Source organism: Eutrema salsugineum, unplaced genomic scaffold (genome assembly GCF_000478725.1).
Source record: "Eutrema salsugineum unplaced genomic scaffold, Eutsalg1_0 scaffold_2, whole genome shotgun sequence".
NCBI lineage: Eukaryota > Viridiplantae > Streptophyta > Magnoliopsida > Brassicales > Brassicaceae > Eutrema > Eutrema salsugineum.
This window is the reverse complement of record NW_006256829.1, coordinates 7,500,399-7,521,739: the sequence shown is the minus strand read 5'-3', so window position 1 is coordinate 7,521,739 and position 21,341 is coordinate 7,500,399. Positions and strand designations below refer to the sequence as shown.

Below are 21,341 nucleotides of genomic sequence, written 5' to 3'. Positions count from 1 at the left end.
AAATACGGGCTTTAGTTAAAAAAAACTAATCATATTTGCTGCCTTTAAAAATTGTGTTTATGTAGGCACCCAAAACCCTTGCTTTACCGACTTTAGCTTTGGGCCGGCCTTGGATGCCGCCGAGGAAGCCGCAGTTTCACAGAGAAAGAGAAAGATGGATCAAACGGTTGATGCGATTGTTGACGATACCAAAAACACAAAGTTAGGTCGTCGGCCCACGAAGGATGAATTGGATGATGAGGCTGGATTGATGGAGAAGTTGTCAAAATTAATGGCGAAGAAGTCCATGTACAGACCACAACCGGGAAGACGGTAAGTTGTCTATCCTCCTGCGATGCTTTTGCATTTAATTTTCCTTTTGAGAAAGAATATCACTGGATAGGGTGTTTCTACGTAGGTTGTCTGTTTTCCTTGGAGAAAAATATCACTACTCCGATAACCTCTTTCCCTGCTCCGTAATTTAATGACAATCATAGACACTACTACTATTATATATGGGACATATTCGTGGTATGAGATGTGAGTGTTGATTGAGTTACTATTAACAAAATGATTACAGGTTTCCATGGGAGTAATTTAGGGGATATGTGCTATCAAATTAGATACACATCCTTTCTTGCCGTATTATAAAATCGACCAAATATTTGTTCCATTATATTTAAATGTTATAAAGCTAAAAGAAAATTGCTAACATCACTATACTATCTAGAATGGTTGAGAAATCCAAATCGGATACAGAATTCAAAAACCCAAATCAGGCTTTAAAAAAAAAATCACATAACCCTTAATTAATTAAGAGAGGTCGGAGAGAGATTCTAAAAGGATGTGCCCGTATAATTCTTCCGGAACAAATACTCACACGGCCTCATATATCCGAGCAACGATCCCTTCACATGTCCGGCAGGATCCACCGTGAAACTCACCGGTATATCGACGCAGTTCAAGTTCAAGAAACCATTTGTAATATCGGAACCATCGTTTACCTGAACGCTAGATACGGCCTGGACACGTAGATCCCAAACCACGCCACCGATACTTTCGGGCGTCGAAACCGTTTTGAAAACGGCATAAGGAAGCGGTTCGTAGATTTTTCCGGTGACTAGTCTCCCGAAAATATCCGGCGTGGATGACTCGGAGATAACCTTGTCTCCACGGAAGAGACGCGATTTGATTGTATGTAGAGAGGTTTTACATCCGTTGTTCTTCGCCAAAAACCGGACGTTCCAATCAACGGTTGCGTTTGCGTTTGCGGTCGATGCATTAGAGACGGATAAAGAGTCGACAAAGACCTCCAAGTAACAAACGTTTGGGGAGTTGATCAGAGAGCCTAGAGTCAAAGGTAAGATGATAAAGAATCCTGTGAATGCGAAAACGGTAGTGAGGTAGCAAACGCAGAAGGTGGCTGGAGTAAGCTTGAACGCTCTGTCTCCGTCGTTACCGTTTGCGTTTGCGTTTCCGGTGGTTGAAAGTTGCTGGTCACATTGGCAGTTTCGGCTTCTGAGACCACAAGAGTTACAAAGAGACCTTGGCATTTTGGAAGGAACGAAAAGATACTGAAATTATTTAAGGTTAAGTATAAGCTAACTAGAGATTTGTGATAAAGATTAGCTTTTAACAAAAAATTAATAAATATTTATGTTACGTATGTATATATCTCAAGTATCCTAACAATACTTTTAAGTGATTTTGTTTGAATATATTCGGTTTAGGTACGTAAATTTGCCAAATCTTTAAACTTTTTTTGCAACGATAATAAATGTTTTTCAAGTAATGTTTTGCAACAGTAAGGGCTAGAGCCTAATAACATTCATAATTTTGTGATCAATTAATTCAACTTTTTTTGCAACGGTAATAATCCCCAGATATCATAACAAACTTGCGTATCCACACATAAAATGCAACAAATGAAATTAAGAAAGGAGAAGGAAGAAAAACCCAATTTTAAAAATATTAAAATTCTTACCATCTGAATTTGCCTATATATCCAATATAATTTTTAATTTCGTGATTGAGACGAACATATCAAAATCATTCTTACTTGCCTACCCTACAACACAAAGAATAAAACAAAATGGACACAGATCCTCCTCTTCCTCCTCCTTCAAGGTGGTGGACACAACTACACTCACTATTCTTTCGTCGGGAGAAGAAACTTACGAAAGAAGAAACCTCGGCTCTTATGAAACCCTTTTGGCTTGGCATCTTGACATACTTCGCCGTTTCGGCCATCGTCCTCACCTACTTCTACCTCGACAGGCCTCCTTGCAACGTCAGCTTCTCGGTCGAATCCGTCTCCGTTTCTCCCTATCCCACCACGTGGCACGTAGATTTCCTCGTGAAAGACCCTAGCTCGCGTTGTCCTATCAACTACGACGGCGATGACGTGTACGCCAAGATTGGTCCTACAAACGCCGCCGTTTTGAGGACATTTCACACGCATCGTTCCCGTGGCCAGACGAGTTTCTCGGTTGACCTAGCTACGAGTAATCAAAGCGACGTTGTTGCAGCTTCTCCTAGGGTTTTCGAACTGCAACTGAAACTTGGTGCTAGAAAGATTCAGGACGATCAAATTGGACGTTTCGACATCAGATGTCAGATGATTGGTCATGAAAATATTAAATGCCTTTCGTCTTTCAAAGAATTGAAGAGTTGTTGTTAAGTTATTGAATCATGAGGCTTCATGCTTTTCACTATTGATTGTTTTCAATTTTTCAAATTTGGTTTTACTTTTCAATTGTCTTCCTCTTATTTGAATTTCTGTTATTGTAAGTGTTTTTTTTCCACATTCAGTAAAATCACATCATCTATAGTTGCATTCTTTCTATTTATACCTAATTACTCAAGAAAGCGTTAGGGAAAAAAATAGATATACTTATTATACTCTTGGTTAATGAACGTTTTTATCAAGTTTTTATATCTACGTACATTACTTATTCGGCTAATCGCATCTTTTTTAATCAATTATGACTTAAAAAATACAAATAAAAGAAATAAAATAATTAACCTAATGCCAAGAAGAACTCGTAAACATAGATATCATAATGATCGGAGAGATTAATTTAAAATCTAAACGGAAAGATTCAAGTAATCCCGGAGTAAATAGTCACATCGTCGCATTCTTCCGAGCAAAGATCCAACCATATTTCCCGCCGCATCCGCCGTGAATTTCACCGGAATACCGCCGCAAAACATCATCAAGAAACCATGTGCAGATTTCCCCTTGAATCCGGCGACAATCTCAACCCGATAATCCCAAACCACGCCGCCGATAACACCCGGCGTAACGACCGTATTGAAATGGACAGTTGTAACCGGCTCATCCGTTCTGTCGGAGGTAACAAGTTGTCCGAAACCATCCAACGACGGAGACAGCTCGGAGATAACCTCGTGGCCACGAAGGAGACGCGATTTGATTGTATGGAGAGAGATTTTACATCCGGTGACTGGACTCTTGGCGATCAAACCGATTCTCCAATCAGCTGTTGAAACGTTTGCGTTTGCGTTTGAGACGGAGACAGAGTGAGCAAAGATGTCCAAGAAACAAATTAGTTCGCGGTTGAAGATAGCTACAAAACCTCCAGCGATGAGAAGGAAAAGGAAGATGATAATAGTCGTGCAGTAGTAGTAATAGCAGCAAGTAGCCGGAGTCATCTCCAAGGGCCCAACGTTTGCGTTGCCGGATACGGTGGTCGATGCTTCCCCTCTAGGCCTTGCCATGTTGCAAAGTTTTAACACTTTAGAAATGATTAATTAACGTAGTTTAGGTTTTCTATTATGAATGTAGAGAGTTGATTTTCTTATAATGCTTTTAGTATAGTAATCATTTTTTGGTTGTTGATAAAGATCCGCATGGAAATCTAATTAAGGGGATACTTGTCTGGTTTATTTATTATCAATTATTAATAAAAAGAAATATACAATAGTTCATATTTAAAAGTAAATAAAGGTTTGTTGGTTCATGGATTTTAATGGATTTAGAAATTCAAACCTAATCCATGTTTAAATCTTGTGTTAGGGTACTTTTCACGTGGATATCAGAATAGTTCAAAGCATCTAAACTTATATAAGGTATCTCAACTATCAACATTGATATAAGTAAATTAGAACAATGTCATTTATTCAAAAAAAAAAAAAAACTTCATGGCCTAATAACAGAATTTAAAGCAACAAGATAAGAAAACTAGTTTTAATCTTGTTCAAACAAACATCAAACTAGTAAAAGAGGATTGGCAAATAATCTTCTCACGAGGCCTTCGGGTCAGATTTTGGCATCGTATATTAAAGTGTCCAGCTTCATTAAAATCCGTGTAGCGCTTATGCTTCGCCCTGAGTTTGATGTCAAGCTCTTCCGATACGACGTCGTTGCTGCTATTACCTTTCTCAGCAAGGAAAGCCAACGAGAAAGCCGCTTGGTCTCTAGAATCACGTTTACGAGTGATGTTTAAAACGGCGGCGTTTAGAGGACCGAGATTCACGGTAGTATCATCCTCGTCGTAGTAGATTGAATACCTCGAGCTAGGGTTTTTCATGAGGAAATCGATCTGCCACGTGGCGGAGGAGACGGCGACGGATTGGATGGAGATTTTGGCGTGAGGGTGAGCTTTGTCGATGGATAAAAGGATTAAGATTGGGACACAGTCACTATTGGTCGTGACCACCACCCACGAGGAGTGGCGGAGGACGGTGCCGTTGAGTAAGAATTGGTTTGGTAAGTCATTTCTTTGGGTCTTTTGAGAAGAGAATGATATTTGATGCTATCTCTTAAGTTAACTATAGACTACTGGAAAATAAATATCTCACTTTTTTATTATTTTTTTTTAAAATATTTTGGTGCGTAGATATTGAAAGTTTGTTACTATATTTCTGTTGAACATTCATCATATATTAGATTTATTGTACATATTATTGTCAATTTAGAAATCAGTATATGTTAGAATTTTATTCGCAGAACTCTAATCTTTTGTACATATGTTATTTTTGTTAGATTGCAGTAAAAACGATAAATTAATAACGTTAGAACTCTTAAATTTTAGGAAACTAGAGAGCTATTAATTTATAAAGAGACTAATTATGTTTAAACTTAAATTTAGGGAAAAAAAACTATTCAAATATTAATCTGTAAAAAAATTACTGTATTTATATATATATATTTTTTTAATACAGCATTGACACTACGAAGAGCTTACAAAGTCATTGTGCAACACATTTGTGATTGCATTTGGTACATATTAATGATTAAATTGAAAAAAAAAATCGGAGAAATAGATTGTTAATAAAAACAACATTTAGATTAAACAAAGGAAAACAGCTAATTCATAGCTTCAACTTTTTCGAATGATATCCATCAGGTCTTCAACAAATTAAGTGTCTGAATTCATACAGAAATCTTTGTAATTTGGAACATTCATATATCGAACAACTTACTTAATCCCAATTCATACCCAATCCGTGTACTAACTTAATCCCATCTTATTCAATCAAGAATGACTAAAAAAAAAATACAAATAAAAGAAATAAAACAGAGAACATAAAGCCAAGAATTAAGAAGTCGTAAAATAGAGATATCACAAAGATCGGAGAGGATATCTAAACAGGAAGATTCAGGTTATATATCCAGGAGTAAATAGTCACATCGTCGCATACTTCCAAGCAACGATCCAACCATATTTCCCGCCGGATCCGCCGTGAATTTCACCGGAATATCGCCGCAGAACACCGTCAAGAAACCACGTGCAGATTCTGCCTTCAATCCGGCGACAATCTCCACCCGATAATCCCAAACCACGCCGCCGATAACACCCGGCGTAACCACCTTATTGAAATGGACAGTTGTAACCGGCTCATCCGTTCTGTCGGAGGTAACAAGTTCCTCGAAACCGTCAAACGGTGGAGACACCTCGGAGATAACCTCGTGGCCACGAAGGAGACGCGATTTGATTGGATGGAGAGAGGTTTTGCATTCGGTGGCTGGACTCTTGGCAACCAAACCGATCCTCCAATCAGCTGTTGAAGCGTTTGCGTTTGAGAAGGAGAAGGAGACGGAGTTAGCAAAGAGCTCCAAGTAACAAGCATCTTTGCTCCTGTAGGGATGTACAATGACGACAGAGAGAAAGAGGCCTAAAAGAATACAAACGGAGTAGGCACAGCAGCAAGAAGCCAGAGTAATCTCGTCAGGCTCATAGTTTGCACCGCCGGATATGGTGGTGGATGCTTCCCGACTAGGCGTTGCCATGTTGCAAGTTTTAACCACTCTAGAAAATATTCACTTATGTGGTTTAGGTTAATTTTTTAGTATGAATATAGAAAGATGATTTTCTTATATTTTTTGTTATTTTTTTCTCTATCATCGTAATAACTGATTAATAATCGGTTAATATATAAAAAATTGAAAACTTAAAAGTTCAGAAATAACATATTAATTAATAATCGGTTAATATTAATATATAAGATTTTCTGTATCAAAATGGTTTTTTTAGAGCATTCCAATGGTAGTCTCTCATAGAAGTTTTCATAATTAAAAAAATAGAAAAATAAAAAAGGAAGAGAGAGAATGAGAACCCGACATCCATAATCTCTTTTTTGATAACCTCTAAAAAAAATTTGAAAGATTTTTGTGAGATGTGTCACTATTTTATTGGTGGAATTTGTTTTTATAATTTAAAATTTAATTAATTAATTAAATTACATAAAAATAACAATATTATATTAGATGATATAATCTTAAAAGCTTTTCACCATTGAAAGTAGTATTAGACCATCATTATCCCAAGCTTTTATGGAGTTTCTTAACTGTTTTAATTTTTTTGATTAAAATAAAGATAAAATGATAATTATGCTGAAAACCGTGTCTTAGTTAATTCAATTTTGATAAATATATGTTTCTTATAAGCCCCGAAATATCGTAACAAACTTTCTCGATCCACGCACAGAATTTCAATAAAATATACTCTATAAATATTATAAGTTAACATCGATTCCATTTTCCTCTCCATAAGTCCAAATTACCCCAAAAAAATGACTTCCCAAACCAATACCTACTTAACGCCACCGTCCTCCGCCACTCCTCGTGGGTGGTGGTCACGACCAATAGTGACTGTGCCGGCAAGTAATGATCGTGAAGCCACTTTCAAGGAATCTGCAGCTCAGGCGACACCATATTGTGCCGGCTTTTTAACCTTTTTCGTCCCATGCTTCATCCTTTTATCCATCGACAATGTTCAATTCCATGCCAAAATCTCCATCCAATCCATCTCCGCATCCTCCGCCACGTGGCAGATCGATTTCCTCATGCAAAAACCGAGCTCGAGGTATTCAATCTACTACGACGTCGATGATACTACCGTGAATCTCGGTCCTCTAAACGCCGCCGTTTTAAACGTCACTCGTAAACGTGATTCTAGAGATCACACGGCTTTCTCGTTGGCTTTCCTTGCTGAGGAAGGTAATAGAAGCGACGTCGTTTCAGAGGAGCTTGACATCAACCTCAGGGCGAAGCATAAGCGTTACATAGCTGATAATGATGAAGCTGGACACTTCAATATACGATGCCAAAATCTGACCCGAAGCCGTGAGAAGATTACTTGTCAATCCTCTTTTACACGTTTGAAGATCTTGTTTTTAACATATGATAGAACAAAAGGGTTTGAATTAAATTAGTCATCTAGTTTTTTTAAAAAAAATTATATTAATCGGTTCTAGATTAGATCCAAGGAGAAGCTTCATATGGTAATAGTTATTCAATTATTTTGATTTCTTTTATTTGATTTCCAATTAAATTTTATTACATGTTTTCAAATATGTAGCAGTTTTTCCTATTTGAATTATGTTTATATATTATTGTTAATATATAAACAATAATAACATAGGAAATAATTCAATTGTGCTTAATGTTTTTAAGCAATAATAACATAGGAAGGGATTAGTCACTAGTTTCTGTAAATTGATAGCTTGTACTCGGCCCAGTATTCTGAACTCAAAGGCCCAAACGTTTTATTCACGAAAGAAATTAAAGTGGCGTTCTTCCGCCATTGACGTATCCGATGATGTAAGCGCAGGGGAAGCTTCAAAATGATTCTTCAGGTATCTCAAGTCTCTAAACACGTCAATCACAAATTCCTTCTCCTCTCTGACAATCTTTCTACACTTCTTCGTATATATTGACTCTTTGATTTCGATTTGAAAGATTAAAACCTAACCAAGAACAAGAAGAAGAAGAAGAAGAAGAAGAAGAAGAAGAAGAAGAAGAAGAAGAAGAAGAACATTATTCGGTAAAAACCTTGATTGTTTCAGTTTATCCGGAACCTCAATCGCTAAAATGGAAGGGATAGCCGCGTCTAGACAAGGAAGGAGGGTGGTGGTGATCGGCGGCGGAATCGCCGGCTCCCTCGCCGCGAAATTGCTTCAGCTCGATGCTGACGTCACCCTCATCGATCCGTAAGTTATATTTTTTCTTCTGCAAATACTGAAAAAAAAAAACCATTTTTGATCTCACGAGCTCACATTTTGTTGACATGATCAAAATCAGGAAGGAGTACTTTGAGATTACATGGGCAAGCTTGAGATCCATGGTGGAGCCTTCGTTTGCAGAGAGAACAGTTATCGACCACACGAGCTACTTGAAAAACGGCCGTGTTGTTACTTCTCCGGCGATCAATATCTCTGAGACTGATGTAATGACTGCAGATGGATCTGTGATTGGATATGATTTTCTAGTTATTGCTACAGGTCACAACGACTTGTTGCCCAAAACCAGACAAGAGAAGCTCTCACTATACCAAGCAGGTATGATCTCTGTTGGTTTTTGATATCATCGATCACTTAGGCAATGCTTGTAAGAAATTTGAAGATTTTGACTGGTTTGTATCACGTTTTGAGGATATAGGTATTGAGATTGTGAGTGAAGATATTTGGCAGGATCTAAGACTGAACTTATCTTATGTGGTTGCAGACTATGAGAAGATCAAATCTTCTGGATCAGTGCTGATTGTTGGTGGAGGACCCTCTGGTGTGGAGCTAGCTGCAGAAATCGCAGTTGATTTTCCGGAGAAGAAGGTTACTCTAGTGCACAAAGGACCAAGATTGCTTGAGTTTGTTGGGGAAAAAGCTGCTGACAAAGCATTCGACTGGTTAAAATCAAAGAAAGTGGAAGTGATATTGAACCAATCCGTGGATTTGAATTCAGCTTCAGACGGAAACAAAACTTACCGGACCTCAGGAGGAGAAAATATACACGCAGATTGCCATTTCCTCTGCGTCGGGAAGCCTTTGTCTTCTCAATGGCTCAGTGGAACTACTCTGAAAGACAGCTTGGATGGTAAAGGAAGGGTTATGGTCGATGAGTACTTGCGGATTAGGGGTCGAACGAATGTATTTGCCATTGGAGACATCACTAATATCCCTGTAAGTGCATGATCTCATGAACATGATGAGATACCAGTCTTTTACGTGGTTTCTTTGGTTAGCATCTTGTTTTGATTAAATGATTTTCTAATGACAGGAGATGAAACAAGGATATATAGCGGAGAGTCATGCAAGTGTGGCTGTGAAGAACATAAAGGTAATGATGTTGGGTGGGAAACAGAAGAAGATGTCGACATACAAGCCCGGATCAGAGATTGCCATTGTATCTTTGGGAAGAAAGGACTCGGTGGCTCAGTTTCCATTTGTAACAGTCGTTGGTTGCCTCCCTGGTTTGATCAAGTCCAGGGATCTATTCGTGGGGAAGACGAGGAAGGCAAGAGGGCTAAATCCTAAACTTGTACAAGGTTGAGACCTTTTGTCTGTTTTCAGGTTTCATATTGAGAGATATGCTTTTGTGCACAGATGTAATCATGTTTGTGTTGTGTGTTTGTTATTTGTTTTTGTGTTGATTTCATTGTATCAGTGTGGAGTGAGTGTTGGTTTGCTTATGTTGTAACATTGTGTATAATAGTGGGGTAATTTATTTGAGTTCCAGTTTTCAGTTGTCTCGTGCACTCCAAATTTTCTTCCCAATAAACTTACCGGAAAAACCGATCTGGGAACTGAAATAAGAAAAGAATCTAAAATTAAAGTTAAAAGATAGTACTAAAATATTCATCAAAACAGGAACCCTAATTTCCGAAAATGAACAATTTTTATTGATCTTCAAACATGTCGATTCCTTACATTGGTCTACAAACGGTGATCGCTCGTCGTTGAAGAACACCTACCATCATCAAATTCCCGACCCAGTTCCTCGTCGGCCAACACAATTTGACTTCTTGTTGGGTCATTGCTTCTTACGGAGACAAAGGTACACACTTTTACCAAGAAATTTGATTCTATTCACTTCCTGGGTTTAGATTCAGTCTTCTCTGTAGTATATTCACTTTATGGGTTTTTGATTCAGTCTTCTCTGTAGTCTCTGTTTTTCGAGTTTTATCAATCGCATCTGCTAGCTTTAAGAACAGAACACTTATATCTATGTTTATTCGGAGTTTTATCAATGGCATTTCAAATTTTTAGAGTATAAATTTGGGCGTTGGAAATTCTTATTTTCTAGGGGATGAAGCTAATGAGTTTCCGTTCTCTGCTCGTCTCCTCCATGCTTTTGCGTGTGTTTCTGATTGTCTATGGAGAATGGCAAGATGCTCACATGGAGGTCCGGTACACTGATGTTGATTACGTGGTTTTCTCCGATGCTGCGGCGTTGATGGCATCCGGCGAATCTCCTTACAAGAGGACCACTTACCGTTATTCACCTTTGCTCGCGCTACTTCTGATTCCTAACTCCATCTTTCATCGCTCATGGGGAAAGATTCTTTTCTCTGCTTCTGGTATGAATCTCTTATTTTATCATCTCAGCCTTCTTTTGTTAATTATGTCATAACAGAAGAGAATTTGTAGAAAGTTGAACTTTTTTTTCTTTTTCTGGGCTAACTATCAGCTTCAAAATACTGTTTTAGCTGATGATTTGCTCCACGGTCGTTCTGAATCTACTTTCTATGTTTCAGATTTGCTTGTTGGCTATTTTATCCGTATGATTTTGAAACAACGTAAGGTGCCTGAGAACATATGTACATATTCTGTAATGGTATGGCTTCTAAATCCGTTTACATTCACAATCGGAACCAGAGGGAATTGTGAACCTATCGTTTGTGCCATGATATTATGGATCATTGTCTCCCTAATGAAAGGTACACATCTATCAAGTTTGCAGCTTTTTTATGCTTTGGTACCCTGAATTGAGTTCCAAAAACGAATTTACACCAACTCAGTTTAGATATACACAACAACAACAACAACAACAACATATATTTTGCTGTGTAGGTAATGTGTCACAAGCTGCATTTTGGTACGGGCTTGTTGTGCATTTCAGGGTCTATCCTATTATCTATTCGTTACCAATCATCCTGGTTCTCGATCCCCAGGTATTTAGATCAGGTCAAAAACCCATTCTTGAGGATTGGAATACAGGTCAGGGAAAGACACCTGGTAGCAACACAGAGAAGAAAGCATTTCACCTCAACCTCATGGCCATGTTAAAAAGTTTATTTTCTAGGGAGAGAATCATGTTTGCTTTGATATCAGGGGGCGTGTTTCTAGCTTGCAATGCTGTTTCCTTCTATTTTTATGGACACGAGTTCCTGCACGAGGCTCTCTTATATCACCTCACTCGTACGGATCCAAGGCACAACTTCTCCATCTACTTCTATCACATATATCTTCACTATGAGCGCCAGTTTTCAGCTGTGGAAAAGCTTATCTCGTTTCTACCTCAGTTCACAGTACAGTTTTCTCTAGTCTTCTGCTTCTCTCAGGACCTAGTTTTTTGCATCTTTCTCCAAACCGTTGCGTTCGTGGCTTTCAATAAGGTATATAAAATGCATCACTCTATTCTCATTTGTATCTAAAAAGGTCTTGGATTGTTCATTTTCTTATGTATTCCTCAAGTGAGTTAAGACCATTTCTTCTGGTTTTGTTTTAATGTTTAATCGGTCCATTTGCCTCTTAGGTGATAACCGCGCAGTACTTTGTGTGGTTCTATTGCCTGCTACCTCTGATTCTACCATGGAGCCGTATGAAGCTGAAATGGGAAGGCTTGTTATGCATCATCCTGTGGATTGGAGCTCAGACACATTGGCTCTTATGGGGATACATGCTCGAGTTCAAAGGCTTTAACGTCTTCTTACAGCTATGGATGGCGAGTTTGGTGTTTTTGGCTGCGAACACATTCGTCCTCGTCAAAATCATACAGCGCCATCGGTTCTCTCCTCTCTTCAGACGGTATGAAATCTCCTCTGATCCAAAGAATGTTACGAAACTTGACTGATACTAATCCAAAAGTTGTTTGCTTTCTTTGTTTGTTGGGTCATTTCATATATTGAGACCTTCGTGTTATGGTTTTTGTATATGATTCATGATCTTCAAATTTTGTTGGGGTCTATGTCTTCTAATGTTTGTTTTAGGATTTTTTTTTTTTCCTTAAAGTTTATTGAGGAATTTAAATGGCGATTTGTTTATTAGAATATGAAACATTCTATTGGCACCAAAACACTTACTCATTTGGGAAATGGGTTGGTTTGAGTTAGAATGATGTAAGTTACCTAACCAAAAAATGACATTTCAAGCATCTTTGTTTGTGTCTGGAACTAAAAACCTAAATGGCTTCATGTCAATTGAGAGTCACTTGAGAGTTTTCTTTGGCATACGTTACTGTAGTAGCTGCACATCTACAATAACCTGTAGAAAAGCATAATAATACAGGCCACACAACACAGTTCAAGACAAGCATAAGCATATCAATTTACAAAAATTAATAATTATAACAAAGACTGGTTTGGTTTGGGTGGAAATTGAAAATAACTAATCAAGACCAGCTCATATCAGAAAAAAAAGACTGGTTTTGTTTTTTTATTGTTCTTAATTCTTTAATTCTACTTCGTAATGCTATGATTAGAGATGTTAATTTGTCCGAAAACAAAAAGTTCAATTGTTTTTAAGGATACACGTGAAACGACGTCGTGAGAAAAAGAAACGAACGACGGTGGGTTCTGCAAACGAACCCTTAGCCGCAGATTCCCCCTCTCTGCGTTTTCTCCTTGTCTGAATCTATAAGCGCTACTCTCTGGCTCCGCTCGTTTTTCTTCTGGCAACGTCAGCTCTCTGTCTCTCTTCTTCTGTCTCGTGCCTGCTCGAGGTACAAAGCTCTAGCTCATAGCTCTCTTCTCTCTCTCGAGACTCACTTAACTCTGCTTTGTATTCCATCGTTAGTTTTTATGTATCTCTGGAACCTTTCCAATACCAGATTGGTGTTTATGTGACGAACGAACCAAATTTTCATAGGAAAAATGCTGGAAATTTTATGACTAAATTTGCATGCTTTTCCAGGAAATTTATGAAAAACCATCAACGAATTATTCTGATGCTACTTTAGCTGAAGCCTTTTGTGGGAATCTCCTGAAGTTTTCAAGACCCTAATTGCATGTATGTTGAGGTATATAAATGGATGCAGTTTGGAAGTTATTCTCTTTATATTGTCTTCTTAACTCGAAGATTTATTATGTCCTGATTTTTACCTGTTCAGACTGGTTCCGGTCTGCAAAGGTGGGCGCTTTACAGGATTTTTGCAGCCTCTCGGAGCATTTCTTAGAGAATTTTCAGCACCTGCAAATGCATTGCAAGATTGTTGGAAAGATGGGAATGAAATTAAGTATGGTAGAGAGATTGATGTTCACATGCTTTTCAGATGTTGCACTAAATTGCAATCAGCAAAATGCCTTCACGCGCGTCTCATTGTGTCCAACGCAATCCAAAACGTATGCATCTCTGCTAAGCTTGTTAATCTCTATTGTTATCTTGGGAATGTTGTGTTGGCTAGGCATGCTTTTGACCATATCCAGAACAGAGATGTTTATGCTTGGAATGCGATGATCTCCGGTTATGTCCGTCTGGGAAGTTCCTCAGAAGCTATTAGGTGTTTTAGCCTCTTCATGCAGACTTCTGGATTACAACCTGATTACCGCACTTTCCCTTCGGTCTTGAAAGCTTGTAGAAATCTGCTTGATGGGATGAAGATTCATTGCACGGCTTTGAAGTTTGGTTTTTTGTGGGACGTCTTTGTTGCTGCGTCACTGATCCATTTGTATTGCCGGTATGGACCGGTGACGAATGCACGCAGACTGTTTAATGAAATGCCCTTTCGAGACATGGGTTCTTGGAATGCAATGATTTCTGGGTATTGTCAAAGTGGGAATGCTAAAGAGGCGCTAACTCTATCTAAAGACCTGAAAGTCATGGATGCAGTTACTATTGTAAGCCTCCTTGCGGCTTGCACAGAGGCCGGTGATTTCAGTAGAGGAGTTATGATTCATTTATACTCGATTAAACATGGGCTGGACTCTGAATTGTTTGTTTCCAACAAGCTGATTGATTTGTATGCTGAATCTGGTGACCTTAGGGGTTGCCAAAAGGTTTTTGACAGGATGATTGTGAGGGATTTGATTTCTTGGAATTCTATGATTAAGGCTTACGAGTTGAATGAGCAGCCGCTTAGAGCGCTTTGGCTGTTTGAAGAGATGAGGTTAAACAGAATTCAACCAGATTGCCTTACTTTGATTAGTTTGGCTTCTATACTTGCGCAGTTAGGGGACATTCGAGCTAGTAGATCTGTGCAGGGTTTCACTTTGAGGAAAGGATGGTTCTTGGAAGATATTACCATCGGAAACACAGTTGTGGATATGTATGCAAAACTAGGCCTTGTAGATTCAGCAAGAGCAGTGTTTAATTGGCTCCCGAGTAAAGATGTGATCTCGTGGAATACCATAATATCTGGTTATGCTCAAAACGGTTATGCTAGTGAAGCGATTGAAATGTATAACAAAATGGAAGAAGAAGGTGGAGAGATAACCGCTAACCAAGGGACTTGGGTGAGCGTTTTGCCCGCTTGTTCTCAGACTGGAGCATTGCGTCAAGGTATGAAAATCCATGGCCGTCTCTTGAAGAATGGCCTTTATTTTGATGTTTTTATTGGAACAAGCCTTGCTGATATGTATGGAAAATGTGGACGGCTAGACGATGCACTCTCTTTGTTTTATCAAATTCCTAGAGTCAACTCGGTGCCATGGAACACCTTAATAGCTTGTCATGGGCTCCACGGTCATGGCAAGAAAGCAGTGATGCTGTTTAGAGAGATGCTTGATGAAGGAGTGAAGCCAGATCACATTACATTTGTGACTCTGTTATCAGCTTGTAGCCATTCTGGACTAGTAGACGAGGGTCAATGGTGCTTTGAGATGATGCAAACGGATTATGGCATAGCACCGAGCTTGAAACATTACGGTTGTATGGTAGATTTGTTTGGTCGAGCTGGTCAGTTAGAAACCGCTTTTAACTTTATAAAAAGCATGCCGCTTCAGCCTGATGCATCTATTTGGGGAGCTCTTCTCAGCGCTTGTAGAGTCCATGGAAACGTTGATTTGGGCAAGATTGCATCTGAACATTTATTCGAGGTTGAACCTGAGCATGTTGGGTATCATGTTTTACTGTCAAACATGTATGCTAGTGCTGGAAAATGGGAAGGAGTTGATGAGATACGGTCCATTGCTCGAGGCAAAGGTTTGAGGAAGATACCTGGTTGGAGCTCAATGGAAGTAAACAACAAAGTCGAAGTCTTTTACACGGGAAACCAAACGCATCCCATGTATGAAGAGATCTACAGTGAACTAACGACGTTACACGCGAAAATGAAGATGATTGGGTACGTACCGGACCATAGATTTGTGTTGCAGGACGTGGAAGACGATGAGAAAGAGCACATCCTTATGAGTCATAGTGAAAGATTGGCTATTGCGTATGGACTTATTGCCACTCCACCAAAGACAACGATTCAGATTTTTAAGAATCTGAGGGTATGCAGTGATTGCCATAGCGTTACCAAGCTCATATCGAGAATCACTGAGAGAGAGATCATTGTGAGAGATTCAAACCGGTTTCATCATTTCAAGGATGGTGTCTGCTCTTGTGGTGATTACTGGTGATTCTAAACCGAATATGATACATTTGGTGGAGCTAGCTTGTCCTCAGATTCTTTGTGCAATAAAGAGTTGCAAAGAGCTGTTTTAACACAACAGAGCTCTTATTTTAAATTTTCGGTTTGGAATCAGCAAGTAATAAAAGTGTCATCATTTGATGCGTATGATTTAAAATAAAGCATAGATTGATTGCTGCTTTACGGTTGTACAAATGTGAGAATACAAACTACCACTTTTTTCAATCATAACATGCTGCAAAATGTAATTTGGGTAATTTCATGATCTCAAATTTATACCTAAATTCACAAAACTATTAGGACAACTTTGAGTTGGGTTGAGTAATGCAGCTTTGTTTAATTATACTTTCTTCGAAAGAGTAATATTTTTACCTCTTTTAAAATTTCAATTTGATTTCGATGATATAAATAAGAAGCACATAACCATCGCTTTATTTGGTGCGTGTGGCTACGTGTGAAAATCTCTGAAAGCATCATCACTCTCGCAGAGACCTAAACCTATGGAGAACAAACGGGCAAACGAAGAAGATGAAATCTCGGAACAAGGAAGAATAAGTGAACCAAATTGGAGGGAGCGTGTGAAGGATCTCGTCGCAGCGGGAGACTTCACGGCGGCGATCTCGATTCTCGAGCCTTTGGTGACCAATCTTAACTCGCAGTTCAGTTCTTCTTCCTCCTCCGACGATAACCTCGGCGGCAAGAGAACGGAGTTTGGGCTTGATCTAGCAGCCGCTTTCAACCTATTGGCAGATCACTACTCTTTTCAGGGACTCTCCCTCAAATCCGATGAGTTTCGCACTCGTTCTTCCCTCATCAAGCAACATGCGCTGGATTTCGATCTTGCCTCTTCAAGGTACTACTGCTTTTTGGTTAATCGAACAATTAGGGGAGATGATTGGTGAAATGTGTTACTGAAAGTGAAAGCCAGAAATCGTATGCTTCATCGATCTGAGGGTTCATATGCGGCTTATGATTGCAGAGATTCCGGCGATGCAGAGAATCAAGCCGTTTCGAGAACGATTGATTCCAACGGCTTCAACTCTAACCCAAATGTCTCTCCTACTGATGATGGTTGTTCATCTATTGCCCCTTGTTTTCTATCTGATTTCAACGATTTTTAGGCATTTTATTGATCGAGTTTCATGGATTTGTAAAGGGAAAACGGAGAATTCCACAAAAGCCTCCAGCGATAATACGCCTGCTCATGATTCTTCAGATGATGGTATGTCTCATAAACAGCTGTACGTTTGTTGTGAGTTAAAGGATGCAGTAACTTGTTGTATCAGATTGTGTATTATCATGTGATCATGTATGTGTGTGTATGTTTACAGACTTTGATTTTTGTTGCAGATTGGGAAGCCCTTGCAGATCGTGAACCGAGTAAATTAATCTCTGTAGAAGATTTGCCTGAAATATCAAAGCTTTCGGTTGAAGAACCTAATGTTCAAGGACCCAAGAGGCGTGGAAGGGGAACATTTACTTATAAGAGTGATGTGATGTACGGTGATCGAGACTTCTGCAAGTCGAAGATTGAAGATTCAGAAGATAAAAATTTGTCTCGTGGTTCAGAGAAGACTGATGAAGCACTGAAATGTAAGTCGTTACTGTCAATGTTTCCACTCTATTTTGCGATTGTAGTGTCTGTGACAAGCAGAATTAGTCTGTTAGGTTAAGTTGGTCAGGATTTCAATGCTGCTTGTTCTAAGCACAAGACCTGGATTTCTTTTCCGCTATAAATGCAGCCAGGTATGGCACGCGACATGTCCTCGTACTTACTGGATTTTCTCCAAGTTTGAGGACTACTGATTTGGAGAAGCTTTTTGAGGACTTCAAAGACAGCGGATTTATCATTCGTTGGGTCAATGATACAACAGCACTTGCAGTCTTTAAAACCCCTTCAACAGGTATTTTTTATATGTAATTTGATTTTCTTCATACATGAGGAAGAATTTGGGTTTAAACCCACGAAAGAATTTAAAATTTATGGCTTATTTCAGTAGGTTCAGTATCTTGACAGTTAAAGCTCAAATAACTTAGATTATAAATCAGATTAGTGCTTATTCTAAAACGCTAACTCGCTGTGGTTTTGATCATTGACACAGCTCTAGAGGCTTGCAAAAATGTTCAATGTTCATTCACCATACGAGTTCTGGATGATCACGATTCTCTTTTGAGCTCAATATCAGGAAAAGGTAATCTACTCTTCTTTATCTTCCATGGTTTTGCAGAATTATTCCCTCTTTTAACACGAATTAAGCTTCCTCACCAAAACCCATTCTAGTTTCTTTCGCTTCTATATGTCATCAAGTTACGAGCTTTAACACATCACTCTTCCTTAATCCGCTTGGTCAATCTGTCTTACTAATGAAACAGCCAAAGACATAGATTGGGTCAAATGTAGTTACTTGTGTTTCGTATGCGTGACCATGTGTTATGTTCAATCTACTTCAGATTTAGAACCGCCGTCTCAAAGACCAAAGATGTCATGCGAGAACAGCTCAACGGCTGATTGCTCACAGCATGGGATTAAAACTTCCAGCTTCTGGATTTGGGTCTAAAGAGCTACGAGACCAAGAAGCTGCCCGGAAAAATCGGATTGTCTCCAGGCAGAAACAACGGGAGGATGCTTGGGGAGATGACTGACATTGTTTGCCCAATCCAATCGTGTGATCTTTACTTGAGCATTGTTAATGTTCTTTTGTCTATGTTTTGTCAGGGCTGTGTCTAACTGTAATAAAATATTTTTAAAAGCTAATTTTTTACAAAATTATATTATACTATAATTTGAAGTTCGCATTTTATTTGTTTTCATATTAAAAAATTAGAATGGAAATGAAATATTGAAACAACCAGGTTAAAAAAAATGGTGGGCATTTCGGTTTAATTTGGGGTTTGCTTTGAGTTCAGTTCGTTTTGGTTAATTTGGGTTGAATAAAACTCTAACTGAATTCAGCAAGATAAAAAATCTTTAGATAATAATTGCATAAAATTGACTGTGTAAGAATACACATCCATTCAAATTATAAAAAAGCTTTTTCCATCAGACAAAACTGTAAAGCTGACTGTGTAAACAAACATAACAATTGTGAGAAATTAAGACAACTTCCTAGCGAGGTTTACCAAGCCGCTTCCAACGCAGGTGAGTATGACGGTTCCTGTCAATGGATCAGGTCTGATTCCAAAAGTAACTCCCAAAAACTCCTTTATGTTCCTCAACGTCTCCACTCCATAAGGAGACAACGTTCCCACTCGAACCTTTGACACGTCTTGTTGGCATAACGCACATAGTATAAACAACAATCCCTGTAAGAAAACCAGAGAATCAAGAACACACACTTAAAGAGTCTCACTTTCAAAACGATCGATTTTGGTGTCTTATGGTAATACTAAACGCACCTGGTGTGTTGAATCAACAACTCCGCCTTTCTCAATCTCCTGAAGAAGCCATGAAGCAATGTCAGCTCCTGTGTCTTCTGCTGGTTTTCTCTCTTGCTTCTCTCCATCGAGCTCTCCAGTTTCGTCTGTTCTTCCACAAGACACTGTTGTGTCTGCAGAGATGTAACATCCTGAAGTTGTTTCTGCTACCAATGATATTCCGTATCCAGGTGATCTGCAATCAAGTGTTTTTTCAAGAAGTTGAGCTCTTATCAATCAAGTATCACTCTTGAAACCTGTTTCTGCTTTTTTTTTCTAAAAAAGTTGAAATCTTCTTACTTTCCAGCCTGAGGGCCAGCTTTGTGATCGCTAAAAATGTGAACATCAGGCAAGAGGTTGTTAAAGATTCCACGAGCTGTGAATCTCATGGAATGTTCAAAGTCAGAAGAAACTCTTGCAGAGAAAGTCCAACCTCGTATCCTCTTCACCATTCCTTCATCTAGCCATTGGACCGCCTGAAGCAGCGATTTAAAACAGATAAGACATCTCGGTGAAGGTTGCAGTGAATAAGAAAAAAAAGGAAATGAAGAAGTACATACAGTTAGGGCCTGAACATTTGGAACTGTCAAGAGAACTTCTCCACCTCCGTCTGGAGCTACTCCACGGGCTTCAATTCTAAGGTCTAACCCTTCTGCTGGGACTCCAAAACGTTTTAAGATATTTAAGGTAGTGTTACGAATTGTGTCAACGCTTGGGTCCTTTGGATCATTTGTAATTCCTGCAAAAGTAATTTGCTTGCTCGATCATAATGAATCCCCATGCATTTGAAGCTGTAACCTTTTACTTTTTCAATACTACTATACAGAAGAAGCTGGATTAAGGATTCATGCCTACAACCGGAGCTTCATTTGGTCAAACCAAGTGCGTTACATGATACAGTACCTAAGAACATTCAATTTCCTCATCTAGGTTTATAATTACTATAAGCTTTTATCTTCTTTAAGCCGACACCGGAGAGGAAAGTAACAGGAAGACAGGTTTTTGCAGATGAACAAGCATTATCTGAAGCAGAAAACAACTTACCTTTGAGCCTAATCGAAAGGGGCTTCTTTCCAAATAATCCTAAAACAAGCAATGGCTCCAGATAATAGCCAATGGATCGAGTCAGGGCACAGTTGTGAACCAAATTCTTCCCTCCCATTATTATTCCAGGCTTGTATTTCACTTGAGTCCCTGCCAAAGAGATATTGCACCATATTAAAACCAGTGGCCAATTCGGATAGAAAAATGTATTTTTCTTGAGGTTTCACATTGAGTGTTTTCAAAAATTCTTTCCCTCTCAGAAAAAAAAATAGCTTGAGCTCAATATCACAAGGGGAAGTATCCTAAGAACTTAACATGCGACTCAATCCTAAAATCGATCAACCTAAAATCGATCAATTTAACTTCCGAAGAAATCAACATCCTTCAAAACTGTAAAACGTACTTACCGGTCTCGTTAATCTGGATGCGACAGTCATCGGAGACAGTTTCGAAGAGGCGGAGAAGAGAAATCTCGTGAAGTTGGAGGCCAGGAATCGTTTCGTCGGCACGAATCTCATCAATGATGATAGGCTTCGATGAAAGGGTCGCGAGAAGCAGCCTTTGCCTTAAGCTTTGGCTTCCCTTTTTCCGCTGGCACGTCGTCGTCTTCCCCATTTCTTCTCTCTAATCTCTCTCCCTTCTCAGAAGCTTTTCTTAAACCCTAAATCCCACCGACCTTAACCAATCAGTGCAATCACCCTATGAGGCTTTTTTCAGATTCAATTTCGGGCTTTTCACTGCTTTGTTACCTCAGGCCCTTTAGAATTTTGACTTTCGTTTTTCTTTAAATGTTTTTCAGTTTTTTTGGTTCCTCCAACTCTTTTTTTCTTATATCAAGTTTTTTTTTTTTGTCGGTACATCAAGTTTTTACTCT

At 38.9% G+C, this 21,341-nt stretch overlaps 9 protein-coding genes across 11 annotated transcripts; 6 read left to right on the top strand and 3 right to left on the bottom strand.

Annotated features, from left to right (window-relative positions):
• Positions 1-815: 815 nt before the first annotated feature.
• On the bottom strand, positions 816-1,532 carry LOC112086795. The gene is made up of 2 exons (XM_024156651.1): positions 1,108-1,532; positions 816-1,014 (listed from the first exon to the last, which is right to left on the bottom strand). Exons 1-2 carry the CDS (start codon positions 1,530-1,532, stop codon positions 816-818), a joined length of 624 nt encoding a protein of 207 aa, XP_024012419.1.
• A 539-nt stretch (positions 1,533-2,071) lies between these two features.
• On the top strand, positions 2,072-2,659 carry LOC18019047. Its single transcript, XM_024156647.1, has one exon. The coding sequence runs from the start codon at positions 2,072-2,074 to the stop codon at positions 2,657-2,659; it is 588 nt and encodes a 195-aa protein (XP_024012415.1).
• Positions 2,660-3,066: 407 nt separating this feature from the next.
• Positions 3,067-6,232, bottom strand: LOC18019046. Its single transcript, XM_024156640.1, has 3 exons — positions 5,644-6,232; positions 4,278-4,600; positions 3,067-3,531 (listed from the first exon to the last, which is right to left on the bottom strand). The coding sequence occupies exons 1-3, from the start codon at positions 6,230-6,232 to the stop codon at positions 3,067-3,069; spliced, it is 1,377 nt and encodes a 458-aa protein (XP_024012408.1).
• Positions 6,233-7,014: 782 nt separating this feature from the next.
• On the top strand, positions 7,015-7,656 carry LOC18019312. Its single transcript, XM_006400659.1, has one exon. The coding sequence runs from the start codon at positions 7,015-7,017 to the stop codon at positions 7,654-7,656; it is 642 nt and encodes a 213-aa protein (XP_006400722.1).
• Positions 7,657-8,034: 378 nt separating this feature from the next.
• LOC18019311 (apoptosis-inducing factor homolog A) lies at positions 8,035-9,957 on the top strand. 2 transcript variants are annotated; one of them, XM_024156810.1, is made up of 6 exons: positions 8,058-8,079; positions 8,183-8,202; positions 8,236-8,433; positions 8,525-8,781; positions 8,948-9,399; positions 9,497-9,957. In XM_024156810.1, the coding sequence occupies exons 3-6, from the start codon at positions 8,315-8,317 to the stop codon at positions 9,767-9,769; spliced, it is 1,101 nt and encodes a 366-aa protein (XP_024012578.1). In that variant the 5' UTR covers positions 8,058-8,079; positions 8,183-8,202; positions 8,236-8,314; the 3' UTR covers positions 9,770-9,957. The 2 variants fall into 2 exon arrangements, with proteins under 2 accessions (XP_006400721.1, XP_024012578.1); XM_006400658.2 differs by having other exon boundaries at positions 8,035-8,079; positions 8,183-8,433.
• Positions 9,958-10,075: 118 nt separating this feature from the next.
• Positions 10,076-12,390, top strand: LOC18019310 (GPI mannosyltransferase 1). Its single transcript, XM_006400657.2, has 5 exons — positions 10,076-10,273; positions 10,523-10,796; positions 10,974-11,156; positions 11,290-11,834; positions 11,975-12,390. The coding sequence occupies exons 2-5, from the start codon at positions 10,526-10,528 to the stop codon at positions 12,290-12,292; spliced, it is 1,317 nt and encodes a 438-aa protein (XP_006400720.1). The 5' UTR covers positions 10,076-10,273; positions 10,523-10,525; the 3' UTR covers positions 12,293-12,390.
• A 621-nt stretch (positions 12,391-13,011) lies between these two features.
• Positions 13,012-16,150, top strand: LOC18019309 (pentatricopeptide repeat-containing protein At4g33990). 2 transcript variants are annotated; one of them, XM_006400656.2, is made up of 3 exons: positions 13,012-13,159; positions 13,351-13,446; positions 13,547-16,150. In XM_006400656.2, the coding sequence occupies exon 3, from the start codon at positions 13,698-13,700 to the stop codon at positions 15,996-15,998; it is 2,301 nt and encodes a 766-aa protein (XP_006400719.1). In that variant the 5' UTR covers positions 13,012-13,159; positions 13,351-13,446; positions 13,547-13,697; the 3' UTR covers positions 15,999-16,150. The 2 variants fall into 2 exon arrangements, with proteins under 2 accessions (XP_006400719.1, XP_024012412.1); XM_024156644.1 differs by having other exon boundaries at positions 13,351-13,456.
• A 306-nt stretch (positions 16,151-16,456) lies between these two features.
• Positions 16,457-18,758, top strand: LOC18019308. The gene is given in 8 exon segments (XM_006400654.2): positions 16,457-16,862; positions 16,989-17,080; positions 17,166-17,231; positions 17,360-17,602; positions 17,752-17,913; positions 18,112-18,201; positions 18,461-18,495; positions 18,497-18,758. Coding segments are annotated over 8 exon segments (1,197 nt in total). The 5' UTR covers positions 16,457-16,509; the 3' UTR covers positions 18,653-18,758.
• Positions 18,759-18,969: 211 nt separating this feature from the next.
• Positions 18,970-21,146, bottom strand: LOC18019307 (probable RNA 3'-terminal phosphate cyclase-like protein). Its single transcript, XM_006400652.2, has 6 exons — positions 20,875-21,146; positions 20,468-20,617; positions 19,984-20,162; positions 19,724-19,899; positions 19,406-19,619; positions 18,970-19,312 (listed from the first exon to the last, which is right to left on the bottom strand). Exons 1-6 carry the CDS (start codon positions 21,080-21,082, stop codon positions 19,103-19,105), a joined length of 1,137 nt encoding a protein of 378 aa, XP_006400715.1. The 5' UTR covers positions 21,083-21,146; the 3' UTR covers positions 18,970-19,102.
• Positions 21,147-21,341: the final 195 nt, after the last annotated feature.

Bases quoted from the DNA above. Each gene is read 5' to 3' on its own strand.
- LOC112086795 (XM_024156651.1), bottom strand. From the start codon at position 1,532: ATGCCAAGGTCTCTTTGTAACTCTTGTGGTCTCAGAAGCCGAAACTGC. The intron at 1,015-1,107 runs GAGACTAGTCAC...CGTGGTTTGGGA, and splicing joins TCCACGCCGGATATTTTCGG to TCTACGTGTCCAGGCCGTAT.
- LOC18019047 (XM_024156647.1), top strand. From the start codon at position 2,072: ATGGACACAGATCCTCCTCTTCCTCCTCCTTCAAGGTGGTGGACACAA.
- LOC18019046 (XM_024156640.1), bottom strand. From the start codon at position 6,232: ATGGCAACGCCTAGTCGGGAAGCATCCACCACCATATCCGGCGGTGCA. The intron at 4,601-5,643 runs GTATGCGACGAT...CCATCGACAAAG, and splicing joins GGTTGGATCGTTGCTTGGAA to CTCACCCTCACGCCAAAATC. The intron at 3,532-4,277 runs ATACGATGCCAA...TGTTTCTTGGAC, and splicing joins ATGAAGCTGGACACTTTAAT to ATCTTTGCTCACTCTGTCTC.
- LOC18019312 (XM_006400659.1), top strand. From the start codon at position 7,015: ATGACTTCCCAAACCAATACCTACTTAACGCCACCGTCCTCCGCCACT.
- LOC18019311 (XM_006400658.2), top strand. From the start codon at position 8,315: ATGGAAGGGATAGCCGCGTCTAGACAAGGAAGGAGGGTGGTGGTGATC. The intron at 8,434-8,524 runs GTAAGTTATATT...GATCAAAATCAG, and splicing joins GACGTCACCCTCATCGATCC to GAAGGAGTACTTTGAGATTA. The intron at 8,782-8,947 runs GTATGATCTCTG...ATGTGGTTGCAG, and splicing joins GCTCTCACTATACCAAGCAG to ACTATGAGAAGATCAAATCT.
- LOC18019310 (XM_006400657.2), top strand. From the start codon at position 10,526: ATGAAGCTAATGAGTTTCCGTTCTCTGCTCGTCTCCTCCATGCTTTTG. The intron at 10,797-10,973 runs GTATGAATCTCT...TCTATGTTTCAG, and splicing joins GATTCTTTTCTCTGCTTCTG to ATTTGCTTGTTGGCTATTTT. The intron at 11,157-11,289 runs GTACACATCTAT...TTTGCTGTGTAG, and splicing joins CATTGTCTCCCTAATGAAAG to GTAATGTGTCACAAGCTGCA.
- LOC18019307 (XM_006400652.2), bottom strand. From the start codon at position 21,082: ATGGGGAAGACGACGACGTGCCAGCGGAAAAAGGGAAGCCAAAGCTTA. The intron at 20,618-20,874 runs GTAAGTACGTTT...TCTCTTTGGCAG, and splicing joins CATCCAGATTAACGAGACCG to GGACTCAAGTGAAATACAAG. The intron at 19,313-19,405 runs GTGCGTTTAGTA...GTTTTCTTACAG, and splicing joins TTGTTGATTCAACACACCAG to GGATTGTTGTTTATACTATG.